Source organism: Chiloscyllium plagiosum, chromosome 29 (genome assembly GCF_004010195.1).
Source record: "Chiloscyllium plagiosum isolate BGI_BamShark_2017 chromosome 29, ASM401019v2, whole genome shotgun sequence".
Lineage (NCBI taxonomy): Eukaryota > Metazoa > Chordata > Chondrichthyes > Orectolobiformes > Hemiscylliidae > Chiloscyllium > Chiloscyllium plagiosum.
The window spans coordinates 44,118,765-44,145,684 of record NC_057738.1 but is presented as its reverse complement, the minus strand read 5'-3'; the positions used below and the strand labels follow the sequence as shown (position 1 = coordinate 44,145,684).

The following is a 26,920-nucleotide window of genomic DNA, read 5'->3' as shown; positions in this document are numbered from 1 at the left end:
CTATGAGATATTTCTGGAGAGAGGGAAGAGGCAGGGAGGGTGAGAGAGATTTGAACGCAGGCCTCCAGGCTCAAAGTTAGGGGCACTTCCACTACACCATGAGAGATGTTTAAGATATTTGTAATCAACCTGTTCAGGTTGGGGGGACGGGGCGATGAGTTGGGGTGGAGGTTTGGCATATCAATGGATGTACCTCCTCTTGACCCATCTGTCCTCTTTCAATCTGGCCTACCTTTATCTTGCTGAAGACCAGAATGCTTTACCTGATGGAGCATAATATTATGCAGTATCAGCCTTTGCAAGGCATGGTGATGAATCCCACTGAGTGTGCAATGGATGTGCCTCAGTAATAACTTGACCCTTAAGACTCTTGGAATGGAGAAGCCAAAATATGTACAATAATTTACAGAAAAAAAACACTCAGAAAATTAGATAGTCTCAGAATACAGGAGATTAATCTCTGCACAAGATGTTTAGGTTAGTTTTTTAGCTTGACTGTTGTAACTTAGAATTTATGGGTCGCTGAATTCGGAAATAAAGAATGTTTTTGCTTTTCAGGCCCAGGTGAGCTTTGACATAAATTAGATCGAAAGAGAAACTACCACTTGTTGAGGAATATGCTTTAATTTTATCACAAGGGCTGCTCTCCTGCTGTGCAATATTTACTGGGTAACAGAAAAGCACATCCTGTTCTTTGGCTCCAGTTTACAGCTGAAATAGTTTTTATGCTCTGTGTTTACAATAACTAGAATTGGATTGAGATTGCCAAAATCCAATCTTGCTGAGGCCAATTCGAGCCAGCAGAAAAAAAGGAGATCTTTATCAATACGGAATAAATTTCAACCTGGGTATCAGAGGTCAAAGATATTATCAATGCTTGAGACCACTCAACATTCTGGTGTCTCTCAATTGCTCTGAAGTCCATTCACTGTATAATATTGTACTTCATTAAGTATTAATAATGCTGTTATCAGATAATAGTCACAAGATATCTGATGAACTGTTGCTCAGTCTAGGTGTCAGCAGTTGGCTTTCCTGGAAAATCACGAGCTGTCAAAGCACTGTCATTGGTAGAAAATAATCCACAAGCAATAAAACAGGGACGATGATTGAAAAAGTGCAAACCGATCCTCTCCCTGACTGCAGAAGAACATCCAGCTTCGACAAATTATTTCACCTTTCACCTCAATGTAAGAAAAAGCTTGGCTAAAATGATTGAAGGTGAAATTGAACTTTGCCAATAATACACAACATGTGCTTGACACAGTTGGTAGGAAAAGAAATGGAACATAGTTTAGAAGATGTTGCTTGTTCTCCATGTGCAGTACAAAGGCAAAATCTGATCCCACACACCCCACCTCATCCCACTATTGTACTTTTACTAACCTTTCCCATTCAGAGTACAATCAAAAATTAAAATTAGAACAATCAAGGAGTCATTCTGAGGATCTCTGGCTGATTTATGATCTTGTTACTAAAGTGAGAAATTTGAAAAGATTATACGATGGGGTGACTTCCCAACTTGGTCAGTCAACCCAACACAGTTCATCACTTGAAGAGGCAAGTAACTCAGGAAAACAACAAAGGTGTGTTCTGTATTTATGTCCTGTGTTTACTTGCTGAATCTGCACCATTCTTTGAACTCCTTGATATAGAACATGGAACAATCTGTGTTACAATTGCCTCTACGGCTGCAGTCACTCTCAGTATGACCGTCCATCATGGAATAATACTTGTTGCTCTCATAATTTTGAGCCCCTCCCATGCTCTGGACATCTTGACCAGAAAATCAACTCAGCAGGTGAATGGCTGGATTATATTAGCTTTTTTTGAAAGTCTGGTACTGTTGTTAAGCCACAAAAATATTCATTCTGACTTTTTCAGTTTTCCTTGAAGCTAAGTGATGGATAATTGAAGGCAATGGCATGAAAGTGGAGACAGAAAGCAACATTAAGTTGAGACAGTAGCAAAACCCCACACCCAAAATCACATTTCACTTACCAGCAGGAGACATTTCTGGGACATCAGCAACGTAAGGTCCATCCGGAAACTTTGGCTCATTGTCATTGATATCCTGAACCTTAATGATAAATTCCGATTCAGGTTCCACAGGTCTTCCGGTTTCTGTATCTACAGCCTGTGCACGCAGAACGTAATAAGACTTTTCTTCACGATCCAGGCTCTTTATTGCATGAATATCTCCTGTAATCTCATCGATGGTGAAGATTGAGCCAGCTCCTTGACCTAACAGAGTATAGGTCACAGAACCATCACCGTTGTCCAAGTCTGAATGTAGCTAGAGCAATATATAGAAATCACAGATTACCAAAGAGAACTGGTTAAAACCTTCTAAGAAATGGAATTGTTTAAAAGAAAAGTTTAAACTTTCTTAAATTCAGACGTGTGTTAGATTTTATGCCTGAAGGCTATAAATTTGTGGAAACTGACAGGTATCTCTGCTTGTTCTATCTGAGATTAACAGGTTCTAAAGCAAATTTGTACGATTGACCAACTCTCACAATCTGGAAGAGTGATTAAGATATATAATTAGCTCCAGTATTCCTGAAGCAAAGAGATTCACAGAATTAGACCATCAATATGAGATAACAGATGCATTTTCCATTCTTCATGTTCTATTGGAACAATATATTAATGAACAATTTAATGTGCCAGCACAAATCTTTATAATTTAAGATGATTGGTTCTTGTGGTGTGTAATTGTCATATTGTAAAAATTATATAAGTCACAATCAATGTCAACCATTGTTCCTCTCCTTCTTCACTCCCTCCCCTGCACATGTTGGTCCTAATGTCGGTCTATCCATCAGGCACTGATTACTTTAGAATGAGGAAAATCCACTTTAGTCTCTGGAGACCACAAACCATCCCCAACAGAGTTTATTATTTGTGCTTCTGCATGGTGAATCCTCTCTTCATTGCTGGACAAGATCATTAGCCTATAAGATGTAGGAACAGAAGTAGGTCATTCATAGAGTCATAGTCGCGTAGCATGGAAATAGACCCTTCAGTCGAACTACTCCATGCCAAAGATAATCCCAAAGTCAACTAATCCCACCTGCCTGCTCCTGGTCCATATCCCTTCAAACTTTTCCTATTCATGTACTTATCTAAGTGTGTTTGAAACTTTGTAACTGTGCCCACATCCACCACTTCAACAAAAAGTTCATGCAAACATCTCCATGTTTCCCCTCCTCCACTCCAGTGAAAAAATGTCCAAGTTGAGCCAGTCTTTCTTCACACCTCAAAGCTTCCATACCTGGCAGCATTCTGGTAAATCTCTTCTGAATGTTCTCTCGTTGAACAATATCTTTCCTATAAAGGGTGATCTGAACTGGACAAAGCACTGCAGAAGAAGCCTCACTAATGTCCTGTACAACCATTCTGTCTGCTCCGTTATTTAATCATGGCTGATATGTCTCTCAAACCCATTCTCCTGCTTTCTCCTAATAACCCTAAATCCTCTTACTAAGCAAAAACCTATTTATCTCTGTCTTAAATACACTCAGCGATTTGGCTTCCATGGACTTCTATGGCAATGAGTTCCACACTAACCTTTGGATGAAGAAATGCCTCTTCAACTCAGTTCTCGAGGGTCATCCCTTCATTCTGAAGCTGTGCCTTTGGATCCTAGTCTCTCCTACTACTGGAAACATTTTCTCTACATCCATTCTATCCAGACCTCTCAGCACCTGGTAAATTTCAGTCAGATCCCCTCTCATCCTCTGAACTCCATTAAGTTCATTGAGTTATTACCACTGTGGTTTGGATATGGTCCTTCCTCTTTTTTTGTTCTTGCATTTTCTTTTAATCCTTCAATGAATCAGTTCAATGATGTTATTACACACCTCTCAAGCAGGTGGTTTTTGAACCCAGTTCTCCTGGCTCAGAGAAATGGATGTTGTCATTGCAGCATAAGAGCACATCTGCATTCCCACCGCCCTTTGTTTGTACATAGGACAATAGAGTGTTTGGCAATGCCAGTGTTTGTTGGCCATCCCTAATTGAAACTTAACAACTTTGTCAGCCAGTTCAGAGGGAAATAAAAAGTCAACCAAATTGCTCTGGGGGTGTAGTCACAAATAGGCCAGACAAGTAATGGACAGTATATTTATTTGATTAAAAGGTACTAATGCACCAGAGAAATTCTTACAACAATGGTTACACAGTATCTTTAGGCTAGCATTTAACTCTAAAGGTTGTTGGATTATATTTCACCATAGTGGGACCTGAGCCAACATCCAGAACATCAGTGCAGGTCTTTAGTTGAACAGTCCAGCAACATTATCACTGCCTCCTAAATTTGCTCATTAATTGTCCATTTTAGGGTCTCGGTTGGCAGATGGATAAGAGAGTTGTCCATGAATATTCCCAGCCTGAATGTTTTGAACTTAGGGCAATTGTAGGCTATCAAATTACTGCTTTTCTGTTTGGACAAGTGCCCCGACTACCAAACATGCCACAAGGGAAAGCATTACATTTATTTTTCATTGTTTTTGTATTTGACAATTTCAGATGTCCAAGGGTATCTTTCATTATTTTATTCAGTTAAAGCAAATCCCGAGGTCCAAATGATAAGTTAAAGATGATTGATCTGATTGGTAGAGGAGGCATTCCTTGGTAAAATGCATTAATGTCTGTGTCCCTCCACAAGTGCACACGGGGTTTGTAATGCATTCCCAATGGTGCAGATTGCTGCATAGGAGCCTTGGTTTGTCCTCAAGTTGTTTAGTGAGACCCACCTACACAGACAGAATTCAAAGTCTCTTACTCTACAGCTGGGATTTGTCACAAGGAAATTCTCGGTGACTTCCTGCTTCTCCGTGTTTCATGCAAAGGAGATGCCCATGAGATTTTTCTCAGGATAGGCAAGGGATTGATGCTCTCATTCTCCACCCTCCCTACTTCCCTTTGGAAGCGAGTTATTCTATTGGCAGCCAAAATAGGAATCCCAATCTGCCCAGAACATCTATACCTTGATCAAGCCTCTGGCTTCATGGTAAGCGGACAGGAAGTCCAAACCTTAGAACTTAATGCTGACTGTCTTGCTCTGTCCAAATCCAGAGTCCTTTAGCCCCCTGAAGAATTGGATCCATTTCTCTTCAATTATAGGTTCACCTCTTCTCAGTGCAACCTGCAAATCCCTGCCACCCCCACCCCCCCCAACCCCCCCCCCCACCCTCCATGCAGACCAGATTATTGCCAAGTGTTTCCTAAGCTCAGGGTCTTAGTGCTCAAGTCGATTTAACTGGAGACATTGATAGCTCTCAGAAATTTCCACATCATACAGTGCCCAATCACTCCAGGCTTCTAAGAGCAGCCTTGGCAAAATGGACATAAAAAAATAACAAATAGCTCGAGCTATGCATGCTAATTAAAGTCAGATTCTCATTCCCCACCCGCTCCCCTCCACCTCCCCCCGCTGCTATCACACTCGGTAGAATTCATGAAATCGAGAAAGCTTCTCTTTCAAACTCAGGTGAGCATCAATGCTTCCATGGTTGACTTTACACAAACGTCAACGCGGCCAAAGCTCAGTTTTCCAATTTGTTTTTATTACAGAGTCCGCCGCAGCCTGAAACTCACTCTTAAAATTGCAAAGCTTTCATATATAATCTTTGTATTGGGGTGTGGCGTGTATTGGAGATTGTACCAGAAGTTTGATCAATACTATCCATATTTATGAATCTCAAATCTGCCTGAACATCAGACATGAGGAAGTTCTATGATATCACTTTAAAGTGACATAAACACCTGTCCCAAGGACAAAAGCAAAATGCTCCAACCTCCTGCAACATTCTACCACTGAGGTGATCCCCAGGATGGAGCAATTGTCTTATGAGCAAAGGTTGGAACCCTACTCAGTAGGGTTTAGAAGAATGGGAGGTGATCTCATTGAACACTTCAGATTCTTAAGGGGCCTGACAGAGTAAATGCTGAGAGGATGCTTCCCCTCATGCGGCTGTACACGACATTGATTGGACCACTGTTGGAATATTGCATGCAATTCTGGTCTCCATCCTATCAGAAAGATGCTGTGAAACTTGAAAGGGTTCAGAAAAGATTTACAAGGATGTTGCCAGGGTTGGAGAATTTGAGCTATAGGGAGAGGCTGAACAGGCTGGGGCTGTTTTCCCTAGAGCCTTGGAGATTGAGGAGTGACCTTATAGAGGTTTACAAAATCATGAGGGGCATGGATAGGGCCAGAGGAAGTGGTGGAGACTGGTACAATTGCAACATTTAAGAGGCATTTGGATGGGTATATGAATAGGAAGGGTTTGGAGGGATATGGGCCAGGTGCTGGCAGGTGGGACTAGATTGGGTTGGAATATCTGGTCTGCACGGGCAGGTTGGACAGAAGGGTCTGTTTCCGTGCTGTACATCTCTATGACTGTATGACTCTATGAGATGAGTCTAGGACCAGAGGGCGTCATCTCAGCATAAAGGGGTGTCAATTTAGAACTGAGGTGAGGGGAACTTGTTGTCTGAGAGAGCTGAGGGACAGTGACCTTGTGTATATTTAAGGCTGAGCTAAATAGAATCTTGATCAGTCAGGAAAGCAAGTGTTATGGGGAAAGGGCAGGAACATGGACATGAGGCATGTCTGGTCAGTCCCAATCCTTTTGAATGGCAGACCAGACTCGAAGGGCCAAACAGCCTGCTCCTGTTCTAATTTCTTATGGTCTTATGATAAATTATTTGTTTCTTGTTTTAGCAAGGATAACAATATCCTCAAATTATTTTCCATTTATTCTCAACTTGGAGCAGGAACATTTATTTTGTGAAGGTTAAAAATTCAGTTTGGTAATTACTTTAAATCAAACCTTGAAACACCATGAAGCTGACTTCATATATCACAACAACAAGAAGGCCTGTGCAACTAAATTCTAATTGAATGCACAATGCTCAGGATATTTGATAAACAAAATGTGCAGTTAAGATTATTAATGAGATCCTGGTCAAAAGAAAATAATGCAAGAAATTAATTCTGGGATTCCAATAACATTAACCAGATTGTGATCTTGTCAGCTCTGCAAATAACAGTAACAGATATTCATGTATGAAGATTAGCACAGTAAGTTAATAAAGCAGATCTCCATGTTCTACATGGATTTTTGATTAGAAGTCCCCTAACATTATGATTGAGTATATTATGAACAAGATTCAAAAGTTGTCATCAGACCTTCAGAATGACTGGTGTTGAGATGCTTACATTGTTCCTCTCCACATCTAGACTTTGAGAAAAACCCCAAATTGCATGGATTGCATCAATGCAAATAAATATCCCATCTTAGCTGCTTTCTGCATCAATAGACTAAGAACAATCTGGAGTTAAAACTCTGGCCTAGTGATGATTGTATGATGACAGTAAATTGTCATAAAATCCCATGTGATTCACTAATGTCCTTTAGGGAAGGAAACTGCCGTCCTTACTTGGTCTGGCCTATATGTGACTCCAGACTCACAGCAATGTGGTTGACTCTTTAATTGCCCCTTGGGCAATTAGGGATTGATAATAAACATTGGCCCAGCCAGCAATAACCAGATCCCATGAATGAACAACAATTCCTGAGCAGTGATGCATTTACAGTGGACTGTAAAAATCGATGCGAAAAATATTATCACATCATGTGATGTTTATTACACTCAAAGGATTGTGGCCATGTTGACAGAAAATGTGAACTGCTTGAAAGGCAAGATTATAAAATGTCAGCTGGACCTACTGAGCTGAAGAACCAGAGATATGATCCCCACAATTCTTGTAGAAACTGCAGTCGAGAGAGAGAGTTGTTTTCATTTTGGTAGTTTGAATGAAATTAATCAAGAAGCATCCAGTGATTTTTGAAAAGCTCATTTACTCATTTATTACATCAGTTCAAGGATTAATTATTCTCAAGATCAATTTTAGAGCAGCCTATATTGTGATGGAGATAGATGGTGATGGCCGAGTGGTTTTACTGATAGACAATTAATCCAGAGAGGACTACAGTCCTGATGGAGGGCTTATGCCCGAAACATTGACTCTCCTGTTCCTTAGATGCTGCCTGACCTGCTGTGCTTTTTCACTACCACACGTTCCGACTCTGATCTCCATCAACTGCAGTCCTCACTTTCTCCTATTAATCTAGAGATTCTGGTAATGTTTTGGGGACTTGGGCTCAAACTCTGCCATGGCAAATGGTAGAATTTGAATTCAATGCATATCTGGCATTAAGTGACTAATGATGACAATGAATCAGTTGATTGTCAGGAAAAACCCAATTGGTTCACTAATGTGGAAGGAAACTGTCATCCGTACCTGATCTGGCCTACATGTGACTGCAGACCCACTTAGTGTGGTTGATACTTAATTGTCCGGACAGTTAGGGATATATAATAATTGCTGGTCTAGCCAGAGATGCTCACATCCCGTGAATGAATGATAGAGCTTAGGGAAGTCTTCTAATTTCAGTTTACCCAAAAGTTTGCTGAGAAAGTTAGTTTTAGTTTCAACCCCATGTGGTTTAGTGCTCATTGAGAGAAATTAATTCAGATAAATGACAAACAGAACTGTTTGAGAGGCATAAAACCCTGCCTTCATCATTATTGCATGGAAGTCAGATGAGGCAAAATCTCAGTACAAATCTTGTAAGGAACAGAAACTGAAAGATTGACTGTTCATAGCCAGTGGGAGAATCTACAATGGGCTTCAGAGAGTCTTATTGCAAAAGGAAATCATCAGCAAATTATATTGGAAGTTTCAAGAAGTAAACCGAACAAGATATTGGGGCGTCCACGGTCAAGAGAAGGAAAATAAAAGTTTCACCTTGAGAATAAACAGAGCTGAAGAAAATTCCCTTAAGATTTGTGGCATATTTAGACATGATCCCTACAGAAATAAATATCTTGGCAATTAACATGTCACAGAAGAGAATTCTGTGAAAACGTAAGAAATAAACCTGAGCACACAACATTCCGATTAATAAATTATAAGGTTTGGAACACTGTTAGCTTTGAATGTTTTTTTTCAATTAGTATTTTAGTTTTTTAAGAAAAAACACAAAATCTTGTAACATAGTTGTATTTGTATTTTTTTAATGTAAGCATTTCCTAACTGTTTCAGCAGTGAGATTTTTTTAAAATTCATCAAGAAAGCAACAATCAAGTGCCAGAGATCACTATTCTGTATCAGAGGATTTTTGCCCATTGTTTGTAAATTTGCGAACCATCCAGGAATTCATGCATGTGGCTTTGACTGACCTGAGTGAGCAGCTGAAGAATTTAGCGGTTGTGTGAGAAGCCATGCAAGCAGTTCAGGAAAATTACACAGAGCAATGTTTTAGTTTCAACCTCGCATCAATCAGCTACCTGGAGATTCATTCAAAAGGAAAGGCACCAATTCAACCTCATACCAATTTTACACTGAAACTCAGCAGAATAATCGGAGGCATAATGAGCTTCAACACTGAAGCAAACAGCTAAATTGTTCATCTGTAGCATAGATAATTAATATATTTGTAATGCTTTCAGCAGTGTCTTTGACGAGAATACTTTCATCGTTTATTTGATTTTCTTTTTGGACTTCAAAGTATTTACAGCCCATACACTCAAACCAAAATGTCTCTGCTGGTATTAGCATCATCTTTCTTTATCTCACATCAATAATATCTCCTTCCACTCCTCTTTCCTTGATGTGTGTCTTACTCCAAACTGTAGTTTAACGTGAGTGATGATTCCATATTTATGGCCCTTGATTCCAGTCTCAGATACAGTGGAGATATCGGCCTGAATCTTACCTTGTTTGTTTGGCTGTGTCACCTTGGTTGAGTTTCATGGAGATTTCTCTCTGGGCAGTCTAGTGAGTTTTCTTGTTATAGCTTACCACAACTACCTCATTAATGCCCCACCACCATCCTATGGCACAGCTTTCATCCAATTCTATCCCAATCCTAATCTTCACCAACCCGGAGACAACTTGCTAGTCCCAGGATACCCCAGAATGCCCATTATCCCTCCTGCCAGTACCATTGTTAAAAGTGTGGCATACCCCCGGACAGGTTGTGTCAGTCTGGTTATACCGTCACTGGGACAGATTGTGTGGGTCTGGTTATACTCGCACTGGAAAGGTTGTGTGGGTCTGGTTATAATACCCCCCCCCCCACCCCCCGGGGACAGGTTGTGTGGGTCTGGAGCTGCTCTGCATAGTCCTTGACCTTTGCCCCTGGACATTGCAGATGGGGGGGGGGGAGTCACCGTCCCATTGTGAGGGCAGGAACCTGGAGCTCCTGCTGGACGGATTGGTTCTGAGGTGGGACTTTCTTTTCCCCCTGGACCAGTTGGGGGGGTCCCTGACACCAGACCCTGGACCAGCAGGGGGGACCCCAACACCAGACCCTGCCCAGCAGGGAGGGGCCACGACACCAGACCCTGCCCAGCACAGGGGGAGCCCCGACACCAGACCCTGCCCAGCAGAGGGTGCCCTGACACCAGACCCTGCCCAGCAGGGGGGGGCCCCGACACCAGACCCTGTCCAGCACGGGGGGAGCCCCGACACCAGACCCTGCCCAGCAGAGGGTGCCCTGACGCCAGACCCTGCCCAGCAGGGAGGGGCCCCGACACCAGACCCTGCCCAGCAGAGGGTGCCCCGACACAGACCCTGCCCAGCAGGGAGGGGCCCCGACACCAGACCCTGCCCAGCACGGGGGGAGCCCCGACACTAGACCCTGCACAGCAGAGGGTGCCCTGACATCAGACCCTGCCCAGCATGGAGGGGCCCCGACACCAGACCCTGCCCAGCAGAGGGGGCCCCGACACCAGATCCTGCCCAGCAGAGGGGGCCCCGACACAGACCCTGCCCAGCTGGGAGGGACCCTGACACCAGACCCTGCCCAGCAGGGGGAGCCCCAACACCAGACCCTGCCCAGCAGGGGGACCAACACCAGACCCTGCCCAGCAGGGGGGACCCCAACACCAGACCCTGCCCAGCAGGGGGACCAACACCAGACCCTGCCCAGCAGGGGGGATCCCAACACCAGACCCTGGCCAGCAGGGGAACCCCAACACCAGACCCTGCCCAGCCTGTAGTGGTACAATGAGAGTTACCGGGGAAACCTGAGGGGCAGCACTGAAGGGCAGAGTGTCCTCTTAGTGGTTTGGAGATAGAATCACAGAGTTATAGAGTCCTACAGCATAGAAACAAGCTCTGTAGCCCAAACTGGTCCATGCTGACTAAAATGTCCATCCACGCTAACCCCATTTCCCTGCACTTGGTCCATATCCTTCTAAACCTATCCATGTATTTGTCCAAATGTCTTTTAAATGTTGTTAATGTACCCACCTCAACCACTTCTGCTGGCAGCTCATTCCGTATACATACCACCCTCAGTATAAAAAGGTTGTCCCTCAGGTTCCCTTTTATTCTTTGCCCGCTAACCTTAACCTGATGTCTTCTCATTCTCAATTCCCCTACACTGGGAAAAAAACTGAGTACATTCACCCTCTCAAGGCCTCGCAAGATCTTATAAATTTCTATAAGATCCCCTCTCCCCCAGCCTCGTACATTCTAAAGAATAAAATCCTAGCTTGTCTAGCCTCTCCTTATAACTCAGTCTCAAGAGTCCTGGCAACATCTTTGTCAATTTCTTCTGCACTCTTCCAGTTTAGTGTACCATCAGGGTTCTTAGGGGCTGGCATTGTTAGATGCCAATGTCTGTGGATGTGAGATGCGTGGTTGATGCCCATGGAGTGTGACCTAAGATATTGGTGCCCAACATACAAGATTATTTGGAGCAAGCAGCAAGCTGATGTCACCAGGCACCTTCTGACTTCCACATCAAACATCTGGTTTTCCCATGGTGTAAGTGATAGGATTGAAAGCTGTATATTAATGAGGCAAGTTATGCGGTTAATAAGGCCATTAACCAGCAACAATTCCACTTAATCACAACTAACTACAGCTTAGCACCTATATGCCAATGCCCAAAGATGTACTGTTGCCAATGTTGAGATAGACCTCACTGGACTTCTTATACTTATTCTGCCTCATTTCTCATCAAGTGTCACTCATAAGATTCCATTCATTGTTTCATCCTAACCCCGTTCACAATCCTGAACACAACCAACAGTTCAGTGTTCAGGGAGCTTGGGGGAGCTTTTCAATCTCTCCTGAAAAAGATAAATTCTCAGATCTGGTATCATTCCATTAATTCCTTTTCTTGCCTTCCTTGCTGTCTCTGTTATAAAATGGAAATCAAAACTGCACACAAGCCTCCAAGTGCTGTCTCAGCAGGATTTTGTATAAGTTTAACATAGCTTCTCGAATTTTCAAACCCAATCATTTTGAAATGAAGCCCTGTGTTCTCTTTGCTTTATTGTAGCCTATTGACAACTGCAAAAAGGGATTTGTCCACCAAGTCCCTCCGTTACCCCTCCTCATTTCACCAGTTATTTCCCAAGAAGTATGCGTCCTCTCATTTTTGCCTTACGAAGCCATACTGCCTCAAACTTATTATATCACACACCCTGAAAGATTTCTGCAGGGGACTGCAACATTAAGGAAAAAGAAATAGTCTCAAGACCTGAGATAAATGATTTGTCATAACCGCTCTGTTGAAGCTTAAAAGAGATATCTGAAAAATGGAAGGAGATGGTCCTCAAAGTCTGCCTTAGAGGAATATTCACTAATTCCTGTCCAACACATTTCCAAACCTTGTTGCCAAAATCTGACCAGATAACTCTGGCAGTCACTTAATGTATGATGCTGCTATGAAGGAAAGCATCTTGCTTTACAGCAGAAAGTGGATGATGCATTTTCACATTTGTGTTTTGGATTTGCTCTATTCTGTTTTGTTTTTCTGAAGGGGCGGAGATATTAATTTCTTTTGATTATTGTGATGAGATTATAACCAAAGGTTCTGTTGAATTATATTTAATTAATATATAATTAATTGTAATCTTATATTAGCAGAATATGAAATGAATTCAAATACCAACATCCTAAAAAGCAACAATACAACGGCACTGGGAACATTAACTTTGTGGAAATGCATTCTGTCGTTGATGTACCGTTTGATCTTGGCACTGCATTTGATAAATTTTGCTCTTATCTTTAATGTGCACATTAATGCTTTTCTAGAATATAGTACTCAAGATATATATCCACCACACGTACCATGAGCTTTGAATTATTTAGCAAGACTTTAGGGTGAGGGCTGAGAACAGTTGATGTCACATTGGCTGCTGGAGTAATTGCTTTTGAATAGGTGCACATTATTATATTGCTAAAACTGCAGTCTCTAAAATTGATTGCATATTTAGAGGATTGTACTACCAGAAAGCAGATGTAAAATCCAAGAAAGCTGAAAACATATTTTTTGCAAGTTTTATATTATATGAATAATACGTTGCATTTTTAATATTTTAGCGGGGTTTGAAGTTTGCAGCGTTGGTATTGTATATTAACAGTGAATATTAGTGAGGGAAAGAGAAAGCAACAAGACAACTCCTTGATTTGGAATCACAGTGAGGATTTTCTCAAATTATTGCCATTGCAAAGTTTGGCTTGTTTTCAGTGAGTGCTCACAGGCTATTCAGCTCTAAAGAGGCCAATGTGACAGTATTCCCAAAGGCAACTCATCATTTCAGGGCCTCAGGAATGCTGTCTGGTTTTGCAGCTGGCAGGAGCCTCATGGGAGGATTAGGAGATGCAAGTCTTGGGGTCGGTGAGAAAAGAACACTCAACCTGTTTGGATATGTTCGGACATAGCTCTATTGCCATCACATCCTCCAGTGGGAACTGAAATCAAACCTTCTGCCCTAAAGGGAGGGACACCACCACTGTACCACAAGGTCCTTTCCACTTTCAGCCTCTACCTGGTGCCATAAGCTGATACACTCAGTGGTTCAGTAATCCAGAGATCCAGCTGATCCACTGGGGATATCATATGAAGCAGGAGGAACAACTGAAATTTGGAAAAGGACCTTGAGGTGCAATGGTCTGGATAAAGGTTCAGAGGTAGAGAGAGTAAGGCTACTGATGAAATCAAAAGATGAGCATTTTGTTATCAAGGTACTACCAGAACGGTTTCCTCCGGTTTCCTCCCACAGTCCAAAGATGTGCAGGTTAGGTGAATTGGTCATGCTAAATTGCCCACAGTGTTAGGTACATTAATCAAAGGGAAATGGGTCTGGGTGGGTTACTCTTCTAATGCCCAAGTTCGCAGATGAAAACCAATTCCTCCCTTTCTGTCTCTAATAGTCTACAGAGTGACTGCTCAAGCAACAGTCCTTTATTCATCCATTAAGTTGAATTTAAGCAGTTAAATAACCAGATGGATTTCAAGCCTAGGGAGCATATTTTTAAGGAGAGAGGAGAAAGATTTTAAAGAGTCACGGGGGCAATTTTTTTACACAGAGTGTGGTTCATATGTGGAATGAATTTCCAGAGGAAGTGGTGGATGCAGTTACAACTACAATGTTTAAAATACATTTAGATACTTAAATGAATAAGAAATGTTTAGAGGAATATGGGCCAAGGTACAGGCAAGTAGGACTAGTTTAGTTTGGGATTATGGTCGGCATGGACTGGTTGGACCAAAGGGTCTGTTTCATTGCTGTATGACTCTATGACTTGATAAATAACAGGCTGCAGGGAAACTTACAGCAATGCTGCTCAGAAGATCAGGGATCCATTGCTTGATCTCCTCAAATCTCTGGGCATGGTGGCAAATTTGGAGGAATTACCTGTGCCTAACTTTCCCAAAGCAGACAGTGATAAATGTTTGACACCTCCAATGCTCTAACTGTGTGGTTTTCTCTTGTTGGCATGCATGGTCATATATGGGCAAATTTCCTTCTGTCTTCAGCTGTTTCTAATAAATTCATAAACAGCTTTTATTCTGAATAAACTTCAGATCCCACTAGTGGTATAATCAGAGAAAGATGTCTTAGATTAGATTAGATTAGATTAGATTACTTACAGTGTGGAAACAGGCCCTTCGGCCCAACAAGTCCACACCGACCCGCCGAAGCGTAACCCACCCATACCCCTACATTTACCCCTTACCTAACACTACGGGCAATTTAGCATGGCCAATTCACCTGACCTGCACATCTTTGGACTGTGGGAGGAAACCGGAGCACCCGGAGGAAACCCACGCAGACACGGGGAGAACGTGCAAACTCCACACAGTCAGTCGCCTGAGGCGGGAATTGAACCCGGGTCTCTGACGCTGCGAGGCAGCAGTGCTAACCACTGTACCACCGTGCCGCCCACAAACAAATGCCGCTTACATTTAACAAGAGCTCGTTCCAGGCACCAATTATCTGACCAAATTATTATCTGATACATAGTCATAGAGTCATACAGTCAGAGAGATGTTCAGCATGAAAACAGACCCTTCGGTCAAATTTGTCAATGTCTGCCAAATATCCTAGATAAATCTCATCCCATTTGCCAGCATTTGGCCAATATCTCTCTAAACTCTTCCTATTCATATACCCATCAATATCTTTTAAATGATGTAATTGTACCAGCCTCCACCACTTCCTCTGGCAGCTCATTCCATACATGCACCACCCTCTGCATGAAAAAGTTGCTCCTTAGCTCTCTTTTAAATAATCCCCCCTCTCACCATAAACCTGTGTCCTCTAGTTCTGGACTCCCCCACCCAAGGGAAAAGACCTTGGCTATTTATCCTATCCATGCCCCTCATGATTTTACAAACTTCTATAAGGTCACCCCTCAGTCGCTGATGCTCCAGGGAAAACAGCCCAGCCTATTCAGCCCCTCCCTATAACAGTAAGGTTTGATGGATCACATTTGCCAAGGTTTCCAATTTCTGAACAACTAGAGTCATCTGTCAACAGAAAGATTGCACAATCTCTTCCACATTTTTTAAAAAACAAGAATCTTCACTTCCTGAATCAAAAACTTTGAAATCACAATCTTTAATATTCACTTGTAAATAGCATGAATCTTCATCATAAACAATTTTGCAACACAATGAATTGTGCACTCTGCCTCAGGTAACCCGTTTTAAATGTTGGTATTGGAAGATCATCGAAGTATGCAGGGTCCTCTCACTGGGGACAATGTTAACTTTCAGTGGTAGCATAATGCAGTCAATGCTAAATTAACAACCCATTCTAAGAACTGTCTACAATTTTCAATCAATTGTTGTTAATGGAAAATAAACTTGGACGATGTTTACAATGGATGGCTGATCAATACTGTTCATATGGAAATTACCCCCCAGTGAATATTAAAGAATTTTCTTCACTAATGAGTTGAAAGTAAAAAAAAAGTCTTGGCAGTAAAGCAAGTTTAATGCTGGCACTGTGCAGAATGGAATAGACACAACAGCAGACAGAATACTCTGTGCTGTCTGAACGATAAAGCAGCAAAGTAAATAATTTGATTCTAAAATTCTCATCAACTCCTTTTGTTCAGCTTGCTCCCACTTTAAATTTGCAATCTCCACCTGTCCTGCCACTCTCTGATCTCAGAGTCTGGATCTCTGAAGTTAATTGTCACTTGTGGCTGTGCTTTCTGCTGCCTGGACCCTAAAGTTTGGAATTGATTTGATAAGTCTCTCATTTAAAAAAAAGGAAGGCTCACTTGACCTGAAACATTAATTCTGATTTCTCTCCACAGATGTTGCCAGACCTGCTGAACTTTTCCAGCAATTTCTGTTTTTGTTTCTGATTAAAACCTACCTCTTTGACTGTGCTATTGGCCATCTGTTCAATGTTTCGATGTATAATATCCGTAAAATTTGTTCTATTTTATTTTGTTAAATGGGCTGGATAAATGTAAGTCATTATTGTTCTAAACACAGCACATTGGATGGTGAAATCGGGTTTTGGCTGGGTGTGGTCAAAGGCCTAACCATGTACTGTGGGCTGACCTTATTCAGTTTCCCGTGTCAACCTAGTTTTAACTGGAGCCAGTGCCTCCAGCCTCTAGGATTCCCTCTCTAACATTCTCTGCCCCATTCCTCCCCTTCATGGTGCTCATTAAATCCACTTCTCCAATCCAGCTTTTAGCATCTTACCTTCATATTTCCTGCCGCTCTCCTTAGAAGTATCTTGGGATGTTTTATTATGTTAAAAATGCTATGGAAATGCAATTTGTTGTTGTATGTAAGAAGACATCCAGGAAGGAATTCAGTGGCCCTGTGCTCCCACAGCTCAGTTGCACCTCCCAGAAATTCAGGCACCGAGATCAGCTGACACAGCCGGATTTCTGACTGATGCCTCAAACCCATGGTAAAGCGATGATGAAAATCACATCCACAGGTTGCAAGGGTCAGAAGATGGATCGAAAAATTGTGGCCAGGTGTTTTACTCTCCTACATTAACATCATTGGAACTTTAACTATAAAACAACAAGAGGTAAGTAGGAATTTGCCCAAATTCAGTCCAAGGAATTTGTCGAGTGAGATTTCTGGTGCTTGGTCGATCATGGCTCTGAGTAAGTTTTTTCAGTCTCCCATTCTTTACCTTGGTTATTGGGCATGTTGCTCAGGGAATGGGACAGCAGACAGGTGAAGACTTCACTATTGTGGGGACCATTCTGTGTTCTCACTGTGCTGATGCCATGTGTATAATCCAGCAGCACAGCTCCTCTGACACTGGGAATTATGAGCCAGCCTCTCACACAAGCTTTGGCCCAGAGGAAGGGGAAGCCCACTCCCTGCTTCATGGACAGGGACCAGGAGGATGGGACAGTGGAAAGGAGGGAAGTCTGTTCACCAGTTGACCACCACCGGGGGGGCCATGCCTCCAGACCACCCAGTCTGGATCTGATTACAGTCCCCTGAGTTGCTGCTGAAGGAGGATGTCCAGTGGTGCAAGAATGGTCTTCTATATCCACAGGCGTACATGTCATCATGTTCTCTGTGCTATCTCACACTCACAGAGCCACCACTCACTCTAACTCCACCAACTTAACTCACACTGCCAATTTAACTTATTCTACGTGGTTCTGTTCGCCGAACTGGAAATTTGTGTTGCAGACGTTTCGTCCCCTGTCTAGGTGACATCCTCAGTGCTTGGGAGCCTCCTGTGAAGCGCTTCTGTGATCATTCCTCCGGCATTTATAGTGATTGTATCTGCCGCTTCCAGTTGTCAGTTCCAGCTGTCCGCTCCAGTGGCCGGTATATTGGGTCCAGATCAATGTGCTTGTTGATTGAATCCGTGGATGAGTGTCATGCCTCGAGGAATTCCCTGGCTGTTCTCTGTTTGGCTTGTCCTATAATAGTAGTGTTGTCCCAGTCGAACTCATGTTGCTAGTCATCCGAGTGTGTGGCTAGTAAGGATAGCTGGTCATGTCGTTTCGTGGTTAGTTGGTGTTCATGGATGCAGATCGTTAGCTGTCTTCCTGTTTGTCCTATGTAGTATTTTGTGCAGTCCTTGCATGGGATTTTGTACATTACATTGGTCTCCGGTTTTCTCCTGCAGTCCAAGGACATGCAGCCGAGGTGGATTGGCCATGCTAAGTTACCCATAATGTCCAGGGATGTGTAGGTTAGGTGCATTAGCCATGGGTAATGCACAGTAGGAAGTGGGGTTTAGATGGGATGCTCTTCAGAGGGTTGGTATAGACTTGTTGGGCCAAAGAGCCTGTTTCCGCACTGTAGGGATTCTATTCTAAGCAACTGGATGTTGGCTACGACATGCGATCATTGATCTGCAGCAAATAGGAACCTTGTCCAATTGACCTGCTGGGAACTGACACTGTCTAGTTTCTTGGTGAGGAGAGGGGATTTGGAAGGGGTGTAGAAATAATCCAAGTTGGGGCTTTAATGAGAAACAAATGCATGTAAAAAAGGCAGTCACCACTCATTGGTTAGATTCTGAAATCAATATTTAAGGCTTGAATGGAAAATCACCCATTGCTTTCTTGATGCCAATGTTTTTTTGTGTTATCTCCACCTTTCTTGTCACTTGTGAGGGGAAGAACTCCCACACAGTTTCTTTTCCTTATGGTGAGACAATACAATGAAAATTATAAGGATAAGTCCTGATATTGACCAATGATAACAGAGGAAGGTCAAGCCCCTGGAGTTAATGGACAAGCTGTGAACATCTGAGTGCTGGTGAGTTCCTTCCCTGCCTTTCATGGCTGTGTTAACCTACTTGCCAAGCACAAGAAGGGAAAGGCTTCTCATTAACAACTGCCGGATAACATGCCAATTTTCATCAGAATACACTTGACTGGGTGCCACCTTGTATTTCTTGTGCCAGGATCAGCTGAACCTGGGTGGTAGTCGTGCCTGTCAGAGAAACCATTCCAGTTCTATTTCCATGGAAATTAAGTTTTGAAGAATAAAATGAGCCCTTCAGCAGCATGGTTTTGTCGTTAATACTTTTCTTCACTGTGTCATTACTTGAGGCTTTCTTTTATAGATAACTCTTTAGAAGATGGATTAAACAGAGAGGGAATAATTTTCCCAAGTCATACACTGATCATGGTCAAGGTTTCTCTGCTGGTAATATATACTCAAAAAAAAATTACCTCCTGTTTGAATAAGTATGTGGAAGCAATGTTGATAAGGGCTATATAATCATCTTCCTTTCCCAAGAACGACTCACCTCTGAATGAAAGGTGAGCAGGCTCTATTATACCTCAGCATAATCCCCATGATCTACTGCCAAAAGTGAACAATGGACTACCTTTAACAACGTGAAAGGTCAGGGAGAATCAAGCTACATTCCCTCAAAGGGCAAAGGGAAGAAAAGCAAATCCAAATGAAAGAGGCAGGGATTCAAATAAAAAAAATCAAGGAAATATAACCTTAAGCCAGATGTTAAGTCTATAATACAATCAGGTCCCCAGCTGAACATAGAGGGTTCAAGAAGGTGAGTGAAAAAACAACTAAGAGAAATAAAGAAAATGTATGAGAATAAACTGTCAGCAAACAGAAAAGGGAATCCCAGTGTCATCTCTCAGCATCTGAACAGTATAAATTTGGTAAAAGGAAGGGTAAACATATTAACATAGAAAACTAGAAAATAGGAGCAGGGCAGGCCATTCGGCGCTTCGAGCCTACTCTGCCACCTTATATCGAATAGAATCCCTACAGTATGGAAGCAGGCCATTTGGCCCATCGAGTCCACACTGATCTCCGAAGAGCATCCCACCCAGACCCACCCTATTCCTGTAACTTTACATTTCCCATGGCTAGTCCAACTAGCCTGCACGTCCCTGGATACTATGGACAATTTAGCATGGCCAATCCATCCTAATCTACACATCTTTGAAATGTGGAGGGAAACCAGAACACCCAGAGGAACCCACACAGACACAGAGAGAATGTGCAAACTCCTCACAAGGTAGAATGGGACCTGGTCCCTGGTGCTGTAAGGTAACAGTGCTAACCACTGAGCCACTGTGCTGATCATCCAGCTCAGTATCCTAAGCCCACTTTCACCCCATACCTTCCATTTACCATCCATTTACCCCTAAGAGGTATATCTAACCCCTTGAAAGCATTTCACCCCAACCACTTTCATTGACAGAGAATTCAACAGGCTCACCACTCTTTGGGTGAAGAAATTTCTCCTCATCTTAGCTTTAAATGGTTTACCCTCTATCCTTAGACTGTGCCTACCTGTTCTGGACTCTCTGGTCATCGAGATGATACTCCCTGTATTTACCCCTATCTTGACTTCTTAGATTGTTCAAAGCTTGGGGAGTCAATGGCTTAGTGGCATTATGCAGGCAATGTTCTGGGGACCTGGGTTTGAATCCCACCGTGGCAGTGCCCAGGAATTCATTTTGTTCAGAAGGACATAAGGAGACATTATATAATTAAACTGAACAGCTTTAATGAGGGTGTGGGAGCACAGGGACCTGCGTGTATATGTGATACGTTATGAAGGTGGCAGCACAGGTCGAGAGATAAATCATACCGGATCCTAGGCTTTATAAATAGGGGCATTGAGTACAAGAGCAAGGAAGTTATGGAGAGCTTGTACAAGGCGCTGGCGTGGCCTGACCCTGTATGATTTTTATTCTTACATGGGACATGAGCATCACTGGCAACGCAGGTATTAGTTGTCTATCCCTCATTGCCCTTGGACTAAGTGGCTTGCTTGACCATTTAAGAGCCAACCACGTTACAGTCAGTTTGGATATACATGTAGGCCAGACCAGTAAGGTTGGCAGGTTTCCTTTCTCAACAGGAACTAGTGAAACTGATAATGGGGTCAGAACATTAGTCCAGTCATCTGGTATCATGACCACAAAACCATTGTCTCCTGCTGCATTTTACAGCTGCTGGAAGCTAATGTCCAATTCTGGACACTACTCTTTGGGAAAATGTGAATACATTAGACATGGTACAACAAAGCTGCACAGAAATTTTTCCAGCAATGAGGAACTTGCATTAAGTGGACAGATCAAAGAAGTTGAGATGATTTTTCGAGATGAGAAAGTTAACAAGAGATTTGATTGAGGTATTTAATATTATAAGGAGTTTGGACAGGATAGACAGGGAGAAACTGTTCCTGCTGGCGGATGGATCAAGAATGAGAGGGCACAGATTCAATGTAATTGGCAAAAGAAACAATGCAGATATGAGCAAAAGCTATTTCTACTCCTCTGCTGGTTAGAATCTGACAGTGCGGTAAAGGTAGGGTCAACCAGGGCTTTCAAGAGAAAATTCAATTATTATATGATAAAGAAGGATGTGTCTGGCTACAGAGAAAAGGAAGGCTGGTGGAAACTACTGAATTGTTCATTTGGGAAAGCAGAACATGGACGAAATGGCCCCCTTCTCAGCTGTAACTATTCTGTCAGCACCTACCTGCCTCCAAAACGTAAACATCCGGTATATATGTTTTACCAAGAGTCTGCCAATGTTTCACAGCTGGCTGGAAATCTGGCAAGAAAAGAAAAATCTAGCCCTGCAATCCCATATCTCAAGAGAGGAAGGCAGGTTAATGTGATGGGAGGGACCATTAGTTATACCTTTCATTCTCTCTCAGACACTGACTGTGCTGCTCTGCAGAAGCAGCAGTTTCTGCCCTTATGTCAGAGCACCAGTCCAACTGGATAAAAAGATAAGTTGAAGGAAATCAGCCAGATGTAATGTTATAATAACAAGCAGGACATTGCTCAGCTCACGATTATATGTGACAGCACTGTGGAATTTACACATTTCTGCTTTGGGGTCACATTATGACTCTGATTCTGAATAAATGTTTTCTTCAAAGTCAAGTTTCTTATTTTGTGCTGTCGATTAAGCACCAGAAATGAAAGTAAATAAATGAAAGCAAAATGTGGCATTTAAGATTGACTTTCTCAGATTTGCTCTCGATGTTAATGTATTGTGACATTTGCTGACGGTGGGGATATGTGCAACAAAGACTTGGTTTAAACATCAAATATCTGTGTTTAAAATTCTGAAGTAACAGATGGCCAAGAAATATTAAAACATCAAATACAAATTAATATCTAAATAAAACAATTAACACATGAAGTAAATCTGAAAATCACTTTCTCACATAACATATATCTATCATTTAATGCAAATAAGCTTGTGTGCAATAGCTATCAATTAAACATTTAAACTGAAACTCATCTTTAACAAATATGGAGAAATATATCAAATATTATTTAAGTAAGAACTTAAAAGCTATTTGTCACAAGCATTATTCTGTCTAATAAGGAAAATATCAGGAGTTTATAGAGTTACAAAGTATGTTTAACAGCAGGAAAATATTTTACCTTTCCCACATACTGAGGTTCTGACCCCATGTATTCTTCCAGTACAAAGAACTGGTTCCAGATCCAGCCCCGTCTAACACGTTGGAGTTTAGGAATTCCATCTCCAGACAGCTCAATTATGTTGTCACTGCCTGTGTGTGCTGAACTCCTTGGTGACAGTGATTCAAGAGGTGTTAAAAGACCCTCATCTAACAGAATCCAAAGAAACAGCGACAAACAGTTCACAGTCAGCATTTGTGTCCAGCAGAATATAGCTCAGAATATACAAGAAAACAGAACTCCAGTTTAGATGGATGTTCCTGGATGCATGGAGACAACAGGATCTCTGCAAGGCTGCTGTCTTTACACCTCAAATGATCCTCTGTGTTTTATCAATATGCTGATGTGAATACATTAAATTCCACTTCTGGTCCTGTTAAGAAAAAAATTACAGTTACATATTGACAAAGGATACTGCTTTAAACTAAATGATAAGAACTGAATTCGTAGATTGCAGTATTTTAAGATCAAGAATTAATCATTATTGCCCCGAGGAGTGTGTGGTAAAATATACAAAAGAAAACATTCAGCAGTGTGTGTTGCTACCTCTTCTGGTGTGCAGTCCTAGAAAGATACGTAATTAGTCTGTCTGTTAGTCTGTCTCGCTCTTCCGTCAGTTTCAGTACAGCTCCCAGTCTACAGTAGAAAACAGCTCAAAATTGGATAGGCCATTCAACAGTCATGCCACGGCTGAATGCCTCAAAATCAAATTGATTAGTTTGGTCATGATTCCAACACTAAAAGGGAGTCAGCGCTGCAGTTCGTCTGCACCCTTGTGTGGATTATAAGTATATATTACTGTCATAGCAGCTGACTGGTCTGGAGAGCAATTCATATATTACAACAAAACTCTTTTTCTTAATAGTCATTCCCATTAACTGTGATCCAAAGCATAGTGAGAGCCAAAAGAAAAATCCACTCTCTTTAGTCATTTACATTCAGTGTAAGCCATAGTTAAACAGAAACCAAACTTCATTAGACGATATTGCCTTGACACTGAGGACATTAAAAATGCAGGAACACATTAATGCATTGACACACTGTGCCCAAAGACTTGACAACTGCCTTATAAAAGAAATAGTTTACTCAGATAGGAAAGATTCCATCTGGGGAGTAAAATTGCTTCAAGCTAAATTTGTTTACATCAATTGCAGTGAAATGGTCTGCTGTTTTTTGAGAGCTCCAAGTTTATGAAAGTAAACCAAGAAAACCTGAATTCCAGTTCTCCTCACACCCCAATGTTAAATTGCTTCCAAAGTGAGTGATAATTACTGTGGCTACATTATTTTGCAATAGATTGTACCTGGTCATGGATAAAGCCAGTGTAATCAGTCAGAAAAATTGGTTGGAAATCAGATTTCCACTTATTTTCTTTTCAGGCAGGTTCGGCATTGGCTCAGAAATGGTCATTAGAATGCAGGAGGATAACTAGTCAGCTGTTTAAACTGTTGAGGAAATATAGAAGCCTGCAATTCCTGTCAAACCCTTTTACCTTTTGGTCAGGTAGACAGTCAGCTAACTCTGACATATTTAACTTTAATTGCTCCCTTGATAGTCTATTCCAAACAACCATCCTTCCTGTGAAGTAAATACTCTGAATCTTTGAGAGAGAATTAAAAAAATCGACAAATTGGCATCAAACCCACTTTTACAATTCGGGAAACTGACCTTAGTCCCATGGTCACAAAGCTTCTCAATGGTTACATTTGGTTTTTTTGTCACTCACTTACCCATTCAGATACAATGGTGTCCTGTGTTTTGTTTGGAAATATGTTTAAAAAGGCCAATATTCACAATGGTATTTTGGGATTGTTTCATGAATCACGGAATCCTCACAAGAGCAGAAGGAGGCCTTTCGGCCCATCAAGTCTGCACCAAACTTCCAAAGAACATTCCACCCAGACCCTGGTCTGCTCTTCCAATCCCTGTAATCCTACATTTCCCATGGCTAATCCATTTAATCTGCACATCCTTGGACAATTCAACATTGCCAATCCACCTAACCTGCACATCGTTGGATTGTAGGAGGAAACCCACATGGACAGAGGGAGAATGTGCAAACTCCACACAGACACATACCCGAGGGTGGAATCGAACCCAGGTCCCTGGCACTGTGAGGCAGCAATGCTAACCACTGAGTCACTATGCCATTGGAGAATTTTAAACGAGTGACCAGGTGCAGCTGGATTCTGGTAAAGGATTATGTTGGAAACATTCCTAGCATATCGGGAAACTTTCTCCAAACTGCCAACTTCGGAGTTTATTGAAGGCAAGGTAAGATGCAGTAAATCAATCCAGTCGCAGGGCGCTGGTTCACATTTTAAGGACATTAGTGAGGTTTTCTACATCTATTTTAAATCAGGTTTGTTAATTGTAGTTGAGACAATACAATTTCTTTTTATTGTCATGTGTACTTCATTGTAGGAATACAGAGAAAGGTTTTATAATATCTGCCTTCTAACCTTAGGGACTAAGCAACTAGCTACAATTCATGGATATAGCAGAGGAATAGAAGTAGTTGCATTACTTTCCAGAGTTGAAAAATAAGTTCAAAATAGGACATCATTAAAGGGTGGATATTACAGTAAGGTAGAAAATTTCAAATAGATATTACAGTTTCGCAGCTCAGTGCAAGACCTCCGCACGTGGTCTGACTGCCTGTGCCAGACCCCAGTCCAATAGCTGTTCCCGCTCCGCTCCAAGTCCCAGACTGCCCCCTACTGTTCTGTACTGGCACTCAGTTGCTCCAAGGTAAGTGTCTGGTCTGCCTCCCCGTGCCAGTTTCCACCCAGAACTTGCTGCCTATGTGATGCTCCAGGGCTGCTTCCCCACACGCTACCACCAGGAGTGGGTGCTGATTGTGTCTGCTGCTACATCAGTAGTCATGGCAATTGACACAACAGAGTAGCTTGCTAGACCACTTCAGAGGGCAATTGAGAGTCAACCACATTGCTGTGGGTCTGGAGTCACAGGTAAACCAGACCAGATGAGGATGGCCAGAAATTAGTAAAGCAGGTGGGTTTTTCCCCAATAATCAACAATTGTCATCTGTAGACTCTTATTTCCAGATTTTTAAAATTGCATTCAAATTTCACCATCTGCTGTGGCAGGATTCAAACCTTTGTCCCCAGAACATTGGCTGAGTTTATGGATTTATAGGCTAGTGATAATACCTCTAGACCATTGCCTCCCATTGTGTCAAAATCCTGGAATTCTTTCCCTAAGGTCATTGTGGGTCTGCAGTAGTTCAAGAAGGCAGCTCACTACCACCTTCTCAAGAACAATTAGGGGCTGCCCTAGCTAGCCAAGCACAAATCCCATGAAAGGAATAAGAAAACATTGATCTAATTTCCCAGGTTTCAAGAAGCTCAGCAGCTGAATTGTGTCGAAGCCAGCTTAGAGCCAAAGTTAAGTCTACTCACAGCACAGCTGGTGGGTTAAGAGAAACAGATGTGACGTCTACTGGCCCTCCTTATCCCCACTGACACTTGATAAGGGAACATAGAGGTATAGTCATATGATCATTAATGGCTGTGCATAAACACAAAAATCTGGTGAACAGCTACAATAGCTCGAGATGTATGATTGTTGGCAACACTGAGATCGCTGTGTTAATTGGTCATGGTCTTAGATTGCATGACCCACTGGGGTCAGGAACTGACCTGTGTTCCTCAACTTCCCTCTCATGTCTAGAAACTAAGCTTGTCAATCAGGTGGAGGTTGTGACAGGAATATCTCAGAGCCAATATAACACACTGTAGAATTCAAAATTCTCAGCTTGTGGGAAAACACAGACTTCCATGTTTCCTGTCAAAAATCCACTTCCTCTGCATGCATAATTGACTGCAGTAAATACCTGTTTAAAAAAGTCCAATATTCACAGTGGCACTTTGGGGTTATTACAGAGCTTGCACGGAGGAATTTTAACACAGGTGAGCTGCTTTTCCTTTTTTGTTTAATTGCCCATTTCATTCTGGCATCTACTTTATTTGCCAGAGATTTCTGTACTAAATGTCCTGGCACTGAACATTTTTTCTGCCCACACTATTTACCCCTATATCAATGTCAGAAAAGGAACTGGTGTGGAATATGGTTTGGAATGTACTGCCTGGAAATGTGGTAGGGATAGGCTCAATTGAGTCATTCAAG

The 26,920-nt window shown here is 42.1% G+C and overlaps 1 protein-coding gene across 7 annotated transcripts in view; it reads right to left on the bottom strand.

Annotated features, from left to right (window-relative positions):
* The window catches only part of LOC122564562 (cadherin-12-like), a 584,392-nt gene that overhangs the window by 185,825 nt on the left and 371,647 nt on the right, over positions 1-26,920 (bottom strand). For all 7 annotated transcript variants that reach the window (XM_043719639.1, XM_043719638.1, XM_043719640.1 and 4 more), the window contains 2 exons: positions 22,733-23,144; positions 2,002-2,296 (listed from right to left, as the gene is read on the bottom strand). In XM_043719639.1, the coding sequence (XP_043575574.1) occupies positions 2,002-2,296; positions 22,733-22,966 (529 nt within the window). In that variant the 5' untranslated portion in view covers positions 22,967-23,144. The remainder of the gene's footprint in view (positions 1-2,001; positions 2,297-22,732; positions 23,145-26,920) is intronic.